Here is a 17,282-nt window from a genome sequence, read left to right on the forward strand (position 1 = left end):
TTCACAAACACACACACACACACACACACACACACACACACACACACACACACACACACACACACACACACACACACACACACACACACACACACACTCCCCGACGTAGATGTCTGTGAGGAGTGTAAGTTATTTTCACTTTTATTGCTGTGTTGTCCAATCAGTTGTAAAAGGCATTAAACACTGTATGTCCAGGTGTTTTGCTATCTTATCAAGTTTGAAAGGAAAGCAATAGTTGTTCTGGTGCAAGGCATGTTTGGGGGGTAGAGTAGTAGTACCATCTACATCTAATCAAGTCTTGTAAACCAGCTTTAAGTCTTTAAATTTTTATGTAATCTTTACTCTCCGCAAATACGACTATAATTCTGCCCCCAGTGTCTTCCCCCTGGTGTCTGAAATTAATAGCTTACATATTTATTGTTGTAAGTTTCTGCTTAGTGTGAGATAGAGGGATCAGTTGGGGGATGGCATTGTTTGGTTTGGGAAGTATTCTGTTGGTTGCATAGCAACAGGCTCCTGGAAACGGGAGTGGACGGTGTTGCTACTAGCAACCGTTGTTGCTCTGCAAACAATGTGGGCTAGTGCAAACATGAGCCAAGACTGTGGGCTCCTGTTTTTAATTGAACATCTGTATGTGTTTTTCTCTGATTGAGGGCTGTTGGAGTTTAGATTTGTCAGTGACATGTTTAAATCTTGTCCATATTTTCAAACACAACTGCAGGTAGACTGTAGGAAGGTTTACTGTCTATTTCTTTTAAGGGTTTTAAAATTCCAGAGTTCCTAAATGTTTCCATTTCCGTATGCCTTTTGAACTCAGGTGGCTCTTTAACAGAGGAATAGGTGTGAGAGAGAGTGTGCGTGCGCGCACGCTTGTGTGTGTGTGCGCGTGCGTGTGCGCGCACGCGCGTGTGTGTGTGTGTGTGAGAGTGTGCGCGCGTGTAGTGTCAAGCGTTTGGAAGGGGAAAGGCTCTAAAGTGCCGCCTATTCACAGTAGGGTTTCTGCAGTTGTCTGTGAGGTCCCCTGCTGTGTTCTGCTTTTGTGCCGCTCATAGCTGCTGGTGGGGAATTTGTGGCTTTTAACCTTCCCTCTGGGATGAGGAGAATGACTCCTCTTTGCCTGTTCTCGTCAGTCCTATGCCATGGTGCACTCCACTAAAGACGGCACTTTAATTGAGCTTTTATGGAGGAAAACACGCTGGCCAGTGCTCAATTTTATAACCCCCCCTTGCCATCCACCACCACTGTGTCCTGCTATAATGGTGCAAAGAAACCCTCAGGTCTGCTCCCCCCCAGTGAGAAGTAGTCCAAAGATAACTGCTAGGATTGTTACACTTGTATTTATAACTTGGCTGACACCCTGTGGACAAATTCCTTGCTTTAGAAAGATGCTCCGTATAAATAGATGCATAAAAAACAGATTTCCCTCCAAACCTTCTGAAAATAGTCTTTGGATAGGATTCTGCTCAGATAAGGCCTTTACAGATGAGTGCTATTTTTGCACCCATCATGACAAATACACTGGAGACGGATCAGGCGGGGGGGGGGGGGGGGGGGGGGGGGGAGAGAGTGCATGCTGCTGTTGACAGTCAGATAAATCGTGGTTTCAATTGAGTGTGTGTTTGCATGTGGCATGTCCTCTCTGTCACCATTCAACCTGACATGTGTATATGACGGATGATAAGACAAGCGATTGACACATGTCATGAATTTCAACATGGCTTTACTTTGCTCAGCCCGATTAGTCATGTAGACAGACAGACAGAGCAACGTTTCTGCCTCTGGCCAAGTCTCTATGCTTGGAAAATGTCAGCGGTGGCACACCCAACTGTTGTTATTCTGTTATTCCCCGCTAAAGCTCAGTTACACAATCTGTCTCGGACCTGTGTTTTAATTCAGGTAGCCTCCTGGTCTGCAGTGGCAATTCTTGGTTCACAAATCTCTCACCTTCCCCCATGCTAGCAGGTCATGATGTTGTCAACCTAACGTTACCATTTAGATTTGAGGCCAAGGTCACTGTCAAAATGAACAAGCACCACATAAATGAGGATCAGAAAAGTGTCTTCCTAATTTAGTGCAAAGTTACTTAGTTCCACTCCACACCCCGATCTTGGGTCAAAGAAAGTCTGAAGCTAAAAGCCAGCAGCGCACCTGTTGCACAAACAGGTATCAGATGCAACGATTGAGTTGACCTCTAGATTGTTGTAGCCAAGCAGTATGTGTCTCTGCAATCTCTGCAGTGAAGTAGAAACAAATTTGTGCCTTTGGCTGTTTGCTTTGTAGAAGAGGGTTGACTTGAACCGTCTTGAACCGGTTATGCCGCGCTGTCCTCCGCTGTAATGACGGAGGACAAGCTGCCTATGGACTGACTTGCATTGAATTGCACTAGTGCAAAGCTTTTCTGCTAAAGACCTCTTATCTAGTACCCACCACCACGACTACTACTACCACACAGACACTACACATCCCTGTGTCTCCCCCTCCTTTCTCCGTGGTCACCACACTCAAAAGTTCTTGTGCCTGAGGTTTAAAAAGAAATAAAGAAAAAAGAGAAGTGGGAGGGGAGTCGAGCGAGGGGGGAGGGGCAGGGAGGAGGGGGCAGAGTAAGGGGTGGTCGTCATGGATTCCTCACCATGGCAACCGACAAACGTTTACAAAGCATTGAGGAATTTCCTCATATCAGCTGGATTATTGGAGCCCCCCGGAGAACGGCTCTCATTCGAAACAAACGCTGGATATCATCAGAACCCTGGCCAGGGGTTGGAGTCCCACTGCCATTTTCACCCCCCCCTTTTTTCAGTAAGAGAGTGGGGAAGTAGTTCTTTTTTTTTTTTTTATGCTCGCTCCCCATTGCAGTTCCATTCTTCTCTCTCACCCCTCCCATACTCCCAGTCTCTCCCCTCTTAAAAGAGGGACCTTTGTGTCTCTCCATTTTTAGCTCCACTGCTTTGCTATGCAGCGCACACTGTCATCCAATGGAAGAGCCAGAGCAGTGGCAGCGTGTATGGTGGGTTTTAGTCCTTGGGGTATGTCATTACAGTCCTGACAGATTCTAACTTTTCCACCTGTTTCAGACACCTCTGGTCCTGCCAGCAGGACCAGCCATTATTACGTTTAATAATGCTTGTTGTTCCTGTTATTATTCCACTGATAGAGGCCAGAGGAAGGTTGTCTCTGGGCCTTGGATGGCTTGACTGGCTCTGCTTTACTTGGCTGGTGCAGCAGCCCCCTTATGGCACTTTTCCACTTCACGGTACTGGCTAAACTCGACTGAAACTTACTCACCCTTTTTGGTTGCGTTTTTGGTATTGCCCTCCATTGAGGTCCAATGCGAGCTGAGCAGGCGCCAAACAGTGGCGTGAAAACACTGCAGACAGACTAGACTACTGATTGGTCAGAGAGTTTTGTCACTTGCACCATTGTGTCACAATGGACTATTCTGCATGGAAGCTCCCTGATACTTTTAAGAAACTTTAAAACTAGCACCCCTCCTTTGCAGAGGGTTTGACGTTGCTATGACAACCATCTACATTTAGGGGGTCCTATCTGCAGTGGAAAATAGTACAGTGAGTTGAGTTGAACCAGTTATCATGCAGTTGGAAAAGTGCTAGTGTACTCTGAACACACCTGGTGTCTCTGTCTATATGCATGGGCTCGAAAATATGCTTCCATTCTGTGATTTCTTCAGGCTTAAAGGGATAGTTCACCCCAAAATGACTTTTTGGAGACTTGAATTCATGGATATTTTTTAGTTTTTGTCGCATTACTAAGCCAATAATTTGATGAGGCTCTTTGGGTCTCCATAGGTAACGAAGCAGGCACTTTGTGCCTCCATACCATTGTGGGAACCACTGCTGGTAATCAATTTATTGGTTTAGGAATGCGACAAAACAAAATAAATATATAAATAATAAATAAATATCCATGAATTCAAGTCTCCATGGTGTGAGTAATCGATATTAAAAATATTATTTTTTGTGGGTGAACTATCACTTTAACATTGCTACTCGCAGGCATTGGACTCTGTCTGTCACTGTTCTTACCCGTCTCTCCCTTCTTCCCTGCAGTCCCAGCATGCAGAGCTCAGAGGGAGGCTCAGACTCCTCGTCCAGCACGGCCATACGCACGTCCACATCCGCTCAGGCCCCCGTGGTGCAGCCCGTCCCAGCGTCCCAACAGGTCAGTTGTTACCTACCACCTGGCAACTGCTGGCCCCCCAGGGGTGCAACACTAATCAAATGAAAATTGATTTGAATAAATTAAATGATTTTCAAATACATTGAAAATAGCAGAATAGCAGCCAATCTACAAGGTCACAATGTGAGCTTTGATTCATTGATGTATGGTAAAAAATAATTATATAAAAAAAGAAAAAACGATCGATTAAATCAACTTGATTATTCAATTAATCAAGAAAAAAAGTGTTATAATAATCGCTAAGAAGATAATCGATAGTTACCCTCAACCAAACCCTCCTCAGGTTGCTACTGACCACGGAAACATTCTAAATCAATCATGGACCCGCATCTGCATGAACCTGTGTATATGGTGCACCAGAGACATAGTGAACATGGGGAACTGGCCAATTTAATCATATGATATGCTTGTAATTATTTTCATCATCCCTTCTACCTGAACACACGTGATTCGTATTTATCAGGGTTTCCAGGAGTTATTAAGAAAAAAATGTTATACATTTTTGCTAACATTAAGACCATAAAAGGTTTTGGACAAAAATAGTGGGCCTTAAACATTTTTGTTTTTAAATAGTGCACTTGAAGTGGACTTGAAGCACTATCACACTTTGGTAGAGGTTTGGGTTGTTTAGTTACATCTCATTGAATCAATGCTGACTCTGCCGGCATGGAATTTCATTTCTTTTGGAAGTCAAATGTCAACTTCATTTGATTTAGCTATTTGCATTTGGAAGAAAACCTGGAATGGATCCATCAAGCCAGATCTTCAAATAGTAAAATCAACAAGAAGCGAACTGTTAATATTGGTAATATCAGCTTTGAGCTTTGAAAGAGTAACTTTGAGTTCTGTTTCTCTGTGCACTGTCAATGAGGCGACTATTTCGGAATATCAATTTAATTAATCAGTAGAGCAACGGAGCAAGATATCGCCAATTAGAGTACTTACATCATGACTAGGTAACTACACAACCCATTCAATTTGGCTTGATATTGAATCCTCTCAATCTAGATGCTCACTTTGGAACTTACTATTTATCAAAAACTTTAAATCCGTTAAGGAACTATGTTCTAAACCCATCACACTGTGTTCAATTAGGGCCTGGAGGGCTACTCGTACTATTGAGAACCGTACTAAACTAACATCTCCTCTTACTCCAATCGTGGGTAATCCCGACTTTAAGCCAGGTTATGAGGACGGGGGGTTCGAGGCGTCAGAAAACTTGGGGATCTATTTGATGGCCAAATCTTAATGTCCTTCGCACAGCTGCCTGCAGCAGCGTTTTGGTTTATTGAGACCTGAACTTTTCAGGTATTTTCAAATCAGACACTTTATTACTAAAGACACCTCATTGTTAACCAATTGTTCGGCTTCGCAGGTGGAAAGGACTCTTTCTCTCCCATTGGCTAAAAACCTTATCTCTATTTTCTACCAAGTACTGAATTCAAATTCCTCCACACAAACTCCCATGCTGCCAAACAGTCATGGGAGAAAGATTTCAACATCTCTATCGATAATGTTGATTGGAATGAAATGTGGACGTATGCAAAGGAGATTTCTGTCTGCAATCGGACTAAATCCATACAGTACCGTATATTACACTGCATACATATAACTCCTGCCCTTTAAAACAAAATGGATCCCAGTGTGTCCCCACTTTGTCTCAAATGCAAAACAGAAATCAGTAATTACGTTCACTGTCTTTGGTTGTGTGTGAAGCTCCAGAACTATTGGTCTGATGTCGTAATAGAACTGTCAACTATTTTCGGTGTCCCTATAGAACCAAACCCCTTGTGTCTTGTACTTGGTCTCCCAGATGGTCATATTGTAAATGCCAATCATAAAAGGCTGTTCAATGTGTTAACATTTGCTGCCAGGAAGAATATTCTCCTGTTTTGGATCAAGGATGTTGCTCCTTCCAAAAAATCATGGCACACAATATTATAATGGATTGTATTCCTTGTGAATACATCACATGTATGTTACACTCCAAGATAGACGCCTTTTATAAAATCTGGGACCCTTATTTAAGATTCATTGGGCCCGCGCTGTCTGCTGCTGTGCTTAAAGGGTTCCCCTGTCGGCCCTGACCTCTGTCAGTCAGTGTTTTATTTGTCTTGCTGTTACTGGACTGATGCTGAACTGTGCTCAGTGAATTTTGTTCTGATCTGGATTGGGTGCCTGCCCTCTCCATGATGAGGGGGTCGTGGGGGGCTGGGGACTGATTTCTTCACTCATCTTACCTTTCCATTCTACTTTATGGTATTGTGTCTGAGCTGGGCTTGTTTGTTATTTTTGTTGTTGTTGTTGTTGTTGTTCCAGTTTGTCGTTTTATTTTTCGTACAGTGTTTTTGTTGTTTATATAGTGTATGTTTAAAAAATTTGATTAAACATATTCATACACAACCCAAACCTATACCAAAGTGTCAATGTGTCAATTTAAATTGTTTCCTTATCAAGAGAAAATAGATGGCTTAGATTGTTTTTGGAGCGGTGTGCTAGCACAGCTCCCTTTGTGTGGCTTTGTGTGTCCAAATTGTGTTGGTCAGCACGGCGGCATTTGCGCATGCGCGGACTTTTACCGTGTGTCCAAATTGTGTTGGTCAGCACGGCGGCATCTGCGCATGCGCAGACTTTTACCACACACACACACACACACACACACACACACACACACACACACACACACACACACACACACACACACCCGTGATAGCCGCTAGAGTGGAGGCTCACGAAGCATGCAGCCACCGTAGCGAGCCACGGGCAATCAAGAATTGACACATGTCAATATATAAATTGGTGAAAAAAAAGTCAGGGACTATTCTATTCTCTTCCCCCTGCCACGGGAGGTTAATGTTGTCAATCTGTGGGTCAAGACCCGCAGAGAGGTCCCCAAAATATGTATATTCAATATTCAATTATATATATATATATATATATATATATATATATATATATATATATATATATATATATATATATAGGAACTATATATTGGAACTGCTCAAATTCACCGCTCCACTTCGAACCGAGGTTTGATTTTTTTCACACACACACACACACACACACACACACACACACACACACACGTTAACAGGATGTGTCAAAATGTCTGTGTGGAACTGTTGCTACCGTACGACATGTTTATGAAGTAGTTTTTTAGGATCTGCAGGTCACACGTTTGAGGCTCTCACTAGTCACTACTACACACACACACACCCTCCACTTCTGTCCCTCTCCACTAATTAAAATGAGGATCACTATCAAATGAAGCAGAAATGCTTAACATACGTGTGTTGGAGTGGTCAGCCAGCCCAGACGATTTTGAAAGTGATGTCAATTATCTTCGCTCAGGAAGCTCTCAGAAGGCTCCCTTTCCCTGACTATTCCTAAATATTCCAATCATTCATTAAAAATCTGAAATGTTGCCCTAAAACCGAATTATGGCACCTTGATACCTTTCCGGATGTTACTTTTAGGTTAGATTGACCGCTCTGGCGTTCTCACCCACTCTCCCCCAAGACAGGCAAATCTTCACACCTCAGACCGCCTGGAGATGTGCCATTGTTATAGTTAATGGGATCATTTGCATCCATTGGGCGTAGATGTGTGTGTAAAGTGGTGTCGTGTTTCACTGTGTCAACTCGAATGCTACTGGAAGAACAGTTTATCCTCTTGTGCAATTTTTCAGATGACAAATCAAATCTCATGCTGGTATTGCACACTGCGTGAGGAACACTGAACATAGTTAACTCTCTCTTTATAAAAATGTAAATTAAAATGTCTTTAAAATGGCCCCAATCCCGACAATTGGCTTCTCTGAACTTTGGTAACTTCATAAATATCTCTGTCTGCCTCTATTCAATGTGCATGTATCAGTGCAAAAGTAACAAGGTGGCAGCAGTTTTCTGTTAAATGCAGTAAAGTGAAGGGACTTTTTTTTTGTTTCAAGAAAAAGTTGATTCCCAATCCCAAGTCCCATACACCTCTGTTGAACAGAGTCTGTTGACATCTGTACCGATCTGATTTACTTAGGTCAACATTACTGTCCCTTTCTCTATGGCCAGTAGCCACACCTCCGTGATGCGGACCCCCCCCTTCCCCTTCGCATGCACACACACACACACACACACACACACACACACACACACACACACACACACACACACACACACACACACACACACACACACACACACACACACGCCAGAATACCAATACTTCTCTCTCCCTCCAACTAGAAGCTCGCTGTTTTCAACAGAATCCATGGAAACCAGATGGAATTACTTTACTAATAATAACGTTAAGTCAGTAGTGAATCTCCATAGCTTTTTGGTCAGGTCGAGCACATTGAGAAAAACCAGCACCAAGCCTAATGACACCGCTGTCTGGACACAGCATTATCTCAGGCTTGTGATGAAAAATGTATGTTTATATTTGTTTTTGTTTGTCATGAAACGAGAACCTTCCTCAGCACTCCATCGTAGCAGTAGGCAACCAGGAGTGGCTATCTCTCCACATTCACAACCCATTGAAGACAAGCATTGGAAACAAGTCCCCAGGACTTTTCAGTGTTTTAGCCTTAATGTCTGTCTGTCTGTCTGACTGATTGATTGAATACTTTATTAGTGAAAAACGTAAACCACATAAGGTACAAAGACATTTTGTGTCACCATTTGGGCCTATCCCATATATGGGATTATATGACATTACATCAAAAGAAAACAACTGACATTAACAATACTTCCTGGTATCACATCCTGCCTTATACTGTATATCATGGTTTCCACACTCTTTAGCCCGTGGCCCAAAAGAGAAATTAGACATTTGCCCGGGACCCAAATTAGTCAGATCTAAAAACGTTGACAATGTGGCGCAACGCGTTTTCACTACTTCTTTAAACATTTTGTTTTCTAATTTATGGAATTTCTTTGATTATTATTTTTGTATTATGTATGAAACAACATAGGATTTGCCTCTAATTCATTGTTTATATAACTCTTTTTTTTTTTTTTTACAAAATGTATAGGAAACCAAAAAATATATAAAGGGATATTTATTTACTCGTGAACCATAAAAACTGTGTTTGGGAACCAGTGCTGTATATACACCACACAGATAAACATGAATCTTATGCTATATGCAGAAGATCAGTCAGTTGCAAAATAGCTCTAAACATGATGTACCTTTTTTCAGCATGTCATTGTAGCCAAACATTTCCAAAAGGTTTCAAATCTAAAACATTTTGAAACATTCTAACTAGGGCTTAAGTGGTTAAAGGACCACTTAACCCATTTCCCCCATCTTCATATAATTGGTCCTCATTAATGCTCAATATAAGACGGTACCATTTCTGTCACTATACGCTCTGTGACTCAGAGGAGGGACAGTTCCAAGATCTGCCCACCAGTGACATCTTCGGTAGACAAGTTTGGGAAAACGTGGTTCAATTTGTATTAATGCAAGAACAATGGCTTCTGTTTTATCACGGTTCTGTTGTATTTCCTGGAATCTTTCGTTTTTCTATTAGCTTGGAATCTCCATCGCTTGGTAGGCAGGCTTCTGAACTATCCATAGCCCACCAAATGAGACGCAGAGTGAACAGACGAAAACGGTGGCATCTTATAATGAGCATCAGTGAGGACCAATTATATAAGATCTGGTTGAAACATATGTGACATGAATAAAGATATATATAAAAAAAAAATGGGGGAATTGCTCCTTAAGTGGATCGGTCCGCTCCGAAATAGAAAGGAATAGAAATGACACGGTAAGCTGGCTCGCATTATTATGTTTACAAATAGGAAAACAAATCCCCATAAGGCTTTCGTGTTTGCGCATTTGTCCCGTGCTATTAGTGATCTGTGAAGTATTTTTGCTTCTGTGTGGTGCAGGAGGCCCCTGCACATTAGTATTGCTGTGTTTGTTAAGTCAGTGGTTTTCAACCAGTGGTCCGGGGACCACCAGTGGTCCTTGAGGGGGTCCCAGGTGGCCCCCAACTAAATGATGGAGAGTTGGTAACCAAATGGACCCTTATAGATCTGTAACTCTTGAGTGTATAATGTAACCAAATTATTTGCTTTCATTTTACGCTCTCAAGAGTTAAATTATTGTTAAACATTACTTAATTTACAAGAATTCACAATTAGAGAATTGTTATTTTGATCAACGTTTGCCTGTTATCTCTCCTATTGGTACCACATCATTACGGACAAAATCTGATCCAGTGACAGCAAAATATTCCAGGTCTTGGGTCTGAGAGGCTAAATCTCATCAAATGGTGGTCCGTGGCTCAAATGCTGAATAAATAATGGTCCTTGATATGAAAAAGGTTGAAAACCACTGTGTTAAGTAACTACTTTCTGCCTGTTCTCCTGCACAGAGGGTGCTGGTGCAAGCAACGGGGTCAGCTCAGAAAGTAGCACAAGTACAGCAGCTGTCAGTACCCAGGGTCCAACAGGTCCCTCAGCAGGTACATAAACTTGCATACATGCACCAAGAATTATACTTATTTGACCTCAAAGAGAAGGTTTCTGTTAGGTCCTCTATTTATTTATTTATTTTACTTTCTGTACCTACGTAAATTGTTTGTCTCCTCAATAACAGATAGTTATTTATTTAAATGTTCTTTCTAAGCAAAAGAAGCTAATGAACCTTTGTATTTCTTTCTAGTCTCCACCCATGGTCGTGGTTGTAACTCTTGTATTGTTTGTCTCTATCTATAGGTCCAACAGGTCCAACACGTATACCCATCCCAAGTCCAATATGTAGGAGAAGGCGGAGAAGCGATCTACACAAATGGAACTATGTGAGCAATGTTAGACCTCTATCGTTATGACAAAATAACATGATGCATGCTTAGGCACTGTAGTATGACTCACAGGAATTTGCACTCAATGGCAGTAGGAAAATCGGAACGGCTATTTCTATATCCGTTCAAATGCTGGCAGCCAGTCAGCCATCCCCAACTGCATCCGTAATATGGTTCTCAAATGTAGTGTTGTAGAGTCCTGTATCCCCACAGCAGCTGGATATAACAGTAAGAAAACACACAAGAAGACAGAAATCATTCAAGCTTTCGGTTTTGAGCATTCAGTTTGGCTTCAGTTCACAAATCATTTTGTTTTTGTTGACTTAATCCCATTTCTAGCCATCTGACCTTTCCTTTTGTACCATCACAGGACTATATGGAAATAATACTAAGTGTGGAGAGTATGAGTAGTGTTCATGCCGTTTATACCAAGCACTATAACGATAACTCTTAACTATTTAATTCACCATTGGTCTTGGTTATAGATCGATACACAGCTCCTCTCTTACAGAGAAAAATAGGATAGGCTACCAGTCATAGTTCAAGAGGCATCACATTACATTTTATACACAGAGCTGAGATGGGGCCCGTTTGTTCAGAAATCCTATACTTGTGGAGACAAATGATCTTGAAGCCCTAGCCTGCAACACGGTACATCGTACTGTCGTCCTGATGGTAAATGATGGTATTGACTCAACTGTATAGGGGTGCGTTCTATCCCTAGCAGTAACTTGTGTTATGTTGTGCACTTATCTAATCTACTTTAACACAAACCATTTTGAAAACTATCTTTATAGTACTAATGGTAACAGTGCTTGGTGTAAACTGCCCTTTACACTTGGTTTTGAGTCAGTGTCACGCACATATTTTAGACTGCGTGACACATCGCATCACAACGCATATCACGTAGGTGTGTGACACGGCGTGCGACCAATTATAAAAAGATCAGGAATATCATCTCTTGCTCCCCGCTGACCTGTTTTCGCTACAACCTTTGGAGGATCATAGTGGGGTTATTTTTCTTTTTTAATGATTTGTTATCTCTCACACGCGCACGCACACACACACACACACACACACACACACACACACACACACACACACACACACACACACACAGCTCGTATATGTTGTATCTCTTCAATTTGCTGCAGGGTCCATTAAGATTCCACTTGAGTTATGTATGGACAGGCAGATGAAAGACAGGCAGCCTCACTCTTCACCATACCACATCCAGCTGATATGCTGTGATACTGATGAACATGCTATTAGAGCCAATTGAAATGCTGTGTGATTTTCTTTTTCTTTTGTGGTCTGTGATCCACTTCAAATGCTTGTCAAGCAATAATATAACATGCACCATGGTGCAATTAAGAGTGCATGTTTACTGTGTTCTTGGTGTTCTCATCACGTGTAGTTTCAGACATTTAAGACCCATAACATTTCTCGTTGGCTCTGGGTGTTGGTTTGGTTAGAAATAAAATGCCTTTCCTTTCAACCTTGGATTTTTTTCAAAATTTGAAAATGTAGGATGGCATTTCTTCATTGGCCGATCTGTCAGACGGACGGACGGACAGGGGTGAAAAGATAGTCTCAGCCACGCCTTTGGCCTGGCGGAGACAACAATCATTCCTGCAGTGTTCACACCTGTTCAGGGAAACAGTTCCTGGTGACCAACTTTGGCTGGTCTTTGAAAATCGTCAGCTGATAGCTGTACGATGTGTAAAAATCATCTCACTTCATCACAGTAACAACGATCAGCAATCAAAAGTTTATTATAAACCATGCCATTGTATGCAAATTCCAAACGTCTTTGAAGGCTCAAGATTTGATCTGTGTGCATTGTGATTGTGAAAAGCTATTTCCTGTAAAGAAGTGAGAATCCCTTGTCTGTATTTGTCCCATATCTCATTCCTGTTTCTCTTTAGCCGTACAGCCTACTGCTACAACCCGGAGGCCCAGCTTTACGGACAGGGTGGTGCCTACTTTGACTCGCAGGCCGGGTCTCAGGTCACCACTGTGGTCTCCTCCTCTGCCAGCAGCGGAGCCCCTCCTCACAGCATGGTGGGCATCACCATGGACATGGGTGGCAGCCAGATCATCTCCAGCAGCGGTGGCGCCTACCTGATCCATGGCGGGGGTGCAGACAGCAGCCGCCTCCACACCTCGCATTCCGCACGCTCCTCCTCAGCCATGGTGGGTAGCAAACAGCCGTCCCTCGAGTGTCTTTGAGTTCGAGTGCACTCTGGTTGAGGCTTTCCCTGTTGGGAATAATTGTGGAATGGCTTCATCGAGGCCTGCTCCAGTTGAATGGTGTTCATAGAGGGGGGAAAAAACCACCACAGACAAAGAGAAACCGTCTGTGATGGTCAGTGCCTGAATGATATTAACCATATGAACCCTAGTGTCCCTATACTGGGCATTTAGCTGAACATTCAGCAAAAATATAAGATCTACTAGCTTGCATGCATTGCAACACATATGAGTACAGTAGATTGTGTTTCGGCAAGTGATTTGGTGTAGAGGGGGAAAAATGATATTCGATGACAGGGTCCCCTGTGGACCCTGTCATTGAAGTACGGTATATAGGATTTAAGTGGTTAATGGTACACACAAGTAAATACATATATTTTTTCTTCATTCTGACAGTCATCTGTGTGTAAGATGGAAGATTTCTGCTCTCAAGTGTGCATAAATCATTAGTTGCGCTAACAAACACAAGCCGCCCTGCATAGCCAACGTCCTCCGTGCCATATGGTCTTCACGTGACGCACACTGGTGTTAATTGTCACCGCTGCCTGAGCCTGTCTCCTGTCTGCGTAGCCTCTCGGAGCAAGAGGGGAGGCGAGCAAAGTAACCTGAATTTGTGGCTTCCATGTGATGCTGTGGAGCCCTGTAGAGGCTAGAGAACCAGGGCACTGGCTTAAATAATTCAGCTCTGCCTTGTTTCAGAGGTTTTCACAGGCACTTGAGCGCCCCTGTGAAACAAAGCAACCCCTGGGGCTCATTAGAATTTGGCCAAGAGCCCTGGGGAGCCTTCTTAAGGCTTGGAATATTGCCTGATTCTTTTTTTTTCTTCCTAAGGTTCAAGTTTGGCTGCTATACCACACATCTTTTCTTTCGTCTACTTTTTTCTAAAGCTAAACAGAAAGTCCCTGGTTTTGTCATTCCCAATGCCCGCCAACCTAATTCTCTATTATTTTCAGTCCTCCATACCACTAAAAGTCGATCTGGTATATTAATTGAAAATAGCCTACCTAGTGGAAAGAAAAGCTAAGAATTATATGGCCATACGTTTTTATTTCCCTGCTATCCTCTTTTCAGTTTTAGTTACTCCTCTGTACAAATGTCCACTGCCTTTCAAATAACCCTCTTGTGGTGTACTGTGTGGTAAAATGTTTTGAAGGGAGAAAAGGTCAATATCATCCCAATCCCAGAGAGACTGACATGACTTGTGGGTCACAAGTTGTGGCCCTGTTTGTGATTCTTATTTGTATACATTCAAGAGTGTCTGACAGCGACAGTCTTCTTCAGTCGGCAGCTTAACCCTGCGATTTCCTGATTTGCATGCTTTTGTTTGCCAATAATGAATTTGGCCGCCACACTGACTGATTTTAATGGAAATGCAAAGATCTGGCTGCCTGCTAACAGTCTTATTTCCTCTCTCTGTTTTTTGTTGTTTTTCCTGTATACCCCCTCCTTATCCACCCCCTCTCTCTCACTCTTACCACCTACCCTTCTTCTTTTTCGATTCTTTTTTTCCCCCCTTCATCTTTTTTTTTTTGCATGCTAATTTTTTTCTTTTCTTTAGCTTGAAATGGCGATTGAAAACCTCCAAAAGTCTGAAGGGATTGCATCTCACAAAAGCACCCTGCTCAACAGCCATGTAAGTCAACCAGGAACTCTCCTCGGAAAGGACACGAGAGAGGAGTAAAAAAGGGAAAAAACCAAAAAGCCTTGGCTGCACCTTAGGCAATGTGCTTTACTTGGGCTAAAGTTGAACACGTTGCCTACTGCTAGCTGCTTGTACCCTTCATTGTTTAATCAGCATGCAGAATTTTTCTCCCAATTAGTTCTCTTCCTGACTCTAAATTCGCATTTGCTATCACTTGCTGCGCAAGAACGTGACTCTGTGATACTCTGCACGCACTTCAGCCAAATGGGTTTCTTCAAGATTGCCCTATGCAATTTTCCTGCCGTAGTGATGGCTGTGTGATTGCTGTCTTCTGTCTGCCACATGAAGCCCACATCTATCAAGTTCATATACAAAATTCACAGATTCAATGCAACTGCACTTTATTAAGACCTCAGACATTATTCTAACTCACAAATGGACTGGTTAGGAACTTCCTCCATTCTAGCCGGGAGTCCCTCAAACTATCCAGCCAATCCATCACACCCTCCCAAACCAGCTTCTGGTGGTGAGAGATTCTGTGACCGCACTATATACAATAAGTTAAATATTGTTTGAAACATTAGTTTTTGAGGAAACATTTTAATTCTTTATTCATTGTGCTGGCCACAGACATGTTTCTTTCTCTCTGTAGCCTGGCAGAGATTTGTAACCAGACAGAATTATTAGCTCCCTAACGATGAGCCTTTGCACAATGATCCGTTCCCAAGTCAGGCACTCATTCACTCCCACGACCAAGAAATCGAGACATGAGGCATAGCCAGCAAGAGTGGTCTCTCCCATATTTAACCTCCCTAAACAGGTGTGAGGGTGTGTGCATGCGGTGTACGTGCCTTATCTGCCGTTTTGATGTGATAATAAGACACACTCCTCATCTTCATTACTGGCCAGATGGTGATCAGAAGGCAGAGTCGATCCATTAGGACTGACTGATGGTGTGTGTGTGTGTGTGTGTGTGTGTGTTTGTGTTCTTAGCTGCAGTGGTTGCTGGATAACTATGAGACGGCAGAGGGGGTGAGCCTGCCCAGATGCTCCTTGTATTACCACTACCTGCGCCACTGTCAGGAGCAGAAGCTGGACCCGGTCAATGCAGCCTCCTTTGGCAAACTCATCCGCTCTGTTTTCATGGGCCTCAAGACCCGACGCCTCGGCACCAGGTAGGAGAGTGCTGGAGGATGATGACTAAGGGCAGTGGTTCTCAACCTTTTCAGGCTGCGACCCCCAAAATAATCATATTTTAACTGGGGACCCCCCACCCTGACGAGCACTAAGAGTTGAGGCATTACATTTTGTATAACACGGTTCTGTTGTGAAAATAGCAGATCTACATGCTCACAACGCCTTGCGTTGTAGATCGGCTATTTTCACAATTTCTGACTCTAATATTTGTCAATTTGGCCAATGTTTAATTTGTCATTTTAGAGGTATTAAAAAGTCCTTAAAGTTTCACTTTAGAAATGTGCAGATACCCTCTATACACTTAAACTTTATGTTGGTTTGTTTACTGTTGCGTGAGAAAACAATGTTGCACATTAAGTTAATCATCTGGGGGCCCCCCAAAATAATTTGGGGACCCCCCTGGGGGTCCCGACCCACAGGTTGAGAACTAGTGACTAAGGGCATGCCGATTACTGTAATCTTGTAACCACTATATGATGATGAGTGTGATGATGATCGTAGGCATTGGGGTTTTGGGGGGACGGGGGGGTAAATGATAGTGATTATACTGATGGCAACCTTTGCTCTCATTGCTGTCCACCAGAGGCAACTCTAAGTACCACTACTATGGCATTCGGGTGAAGCCTGACTCGCCGCTGAGCCAGCTGCAGGAGGACACTCAGTACATGGCCATGAGGCAGCAGCCTATTCACCAGAAGCAGAGGTCAGCCTTTTCTGCCTACCGTCTACCCCACCTCCTCTCCCTCCCTTTTCATCTCTCTCTCTCTCTCGCATCTGGCACGACAAATGAGCCAAAGCTTTGATCGACTTTCCTTTTGATGCTGTATCAGGGATTTTGTGTGTCTGCATGTGCGTTTCTTTCTCTTTCTTTCTTTTTAAGGCATTCTGCATAAAATTCTCACCACATTCTAGTGTCAATGAGTCACTTTGTTTTTGCGGCCTCAGAATCCGAGGTCAATGCCACATTTTAAAGTCTCTGACAACAACGTTTGTGTCACCACGCTCCTTTTTCTGGTGGTCTTGCTGCCTCCTTCCTTTTTCTCGTGCTTCTCTCCCCCTCTTTTTCATCTGCCCTTTATTTTCTGCACTTCTCTCACCCCTATGCCTCCATTAATGTCATCATTCCCTTCACTCCTCCTCCTCCTTGATCCCCCACCCCCTCAGTCGTCTGCTAGCTCCATGCAG

At 43.0% G+C, this 17,282-nt stretch overlaps 1 protein-coding gene across 2 annotated transcripts in view; it reads left to right on the plus strand.

The window, feature by feature from the left end:
- Nucleotides 1-17,282, plus strand: part of rfx2 (regulatory factor X, 2 (influences HLA class II expression)) — a 39,928-nt gene that overhangs the window by 10,188 nt on the left and 12,458 nt on the right. The window contains exons 2-7 of one of the 2 annotated variants that reach the window (XM_080736295.1): nucleotides 4,065-4,176; nucleotides 10,577-10,666; nucleotides 10,920-11,002; nucleotides 12,934-13,201; nucleotides 15,894-16,075; nucleotides 16,681-16,800. In XM_080736295.1, coding sequence (XP_080592421.1) covers nucleotides 4,065-4,176; nucleotides 10,577-10,666; nucleotides 10,920-11,002; nucleotides 12,934-13,201; nucleotides 15,894-16,075; nucleotides 16,681-16,800 — 855 coding nt within the window. The remainder of the gene's footprint in view (nucleotides 1-4,064; nucleotides 4,177-10,576; nucleotides 10,667-10,919; nucleotides 11,003-12,933; nucleotides 13,202-15,893; nucleotides 16,076-16,680; nucleotides 16,801-17,282) is intronic. The other variant, XM_080736296.1, reaches the window with a different exon arrangement.

Source organism: Nannobrachium achirus (genome assembly GCF_963921795.1).
Source record: "Nannobrachium achirus genome assembly, chromosome: 1".
NCBI classification, from domain to species: domain Eukaryota; kingdom Metazoa; phylum Chordata; class Actinopteri; order Myctophiformes; family Myctophidae; genus Nannobrachium; species Nannobrachium achirus.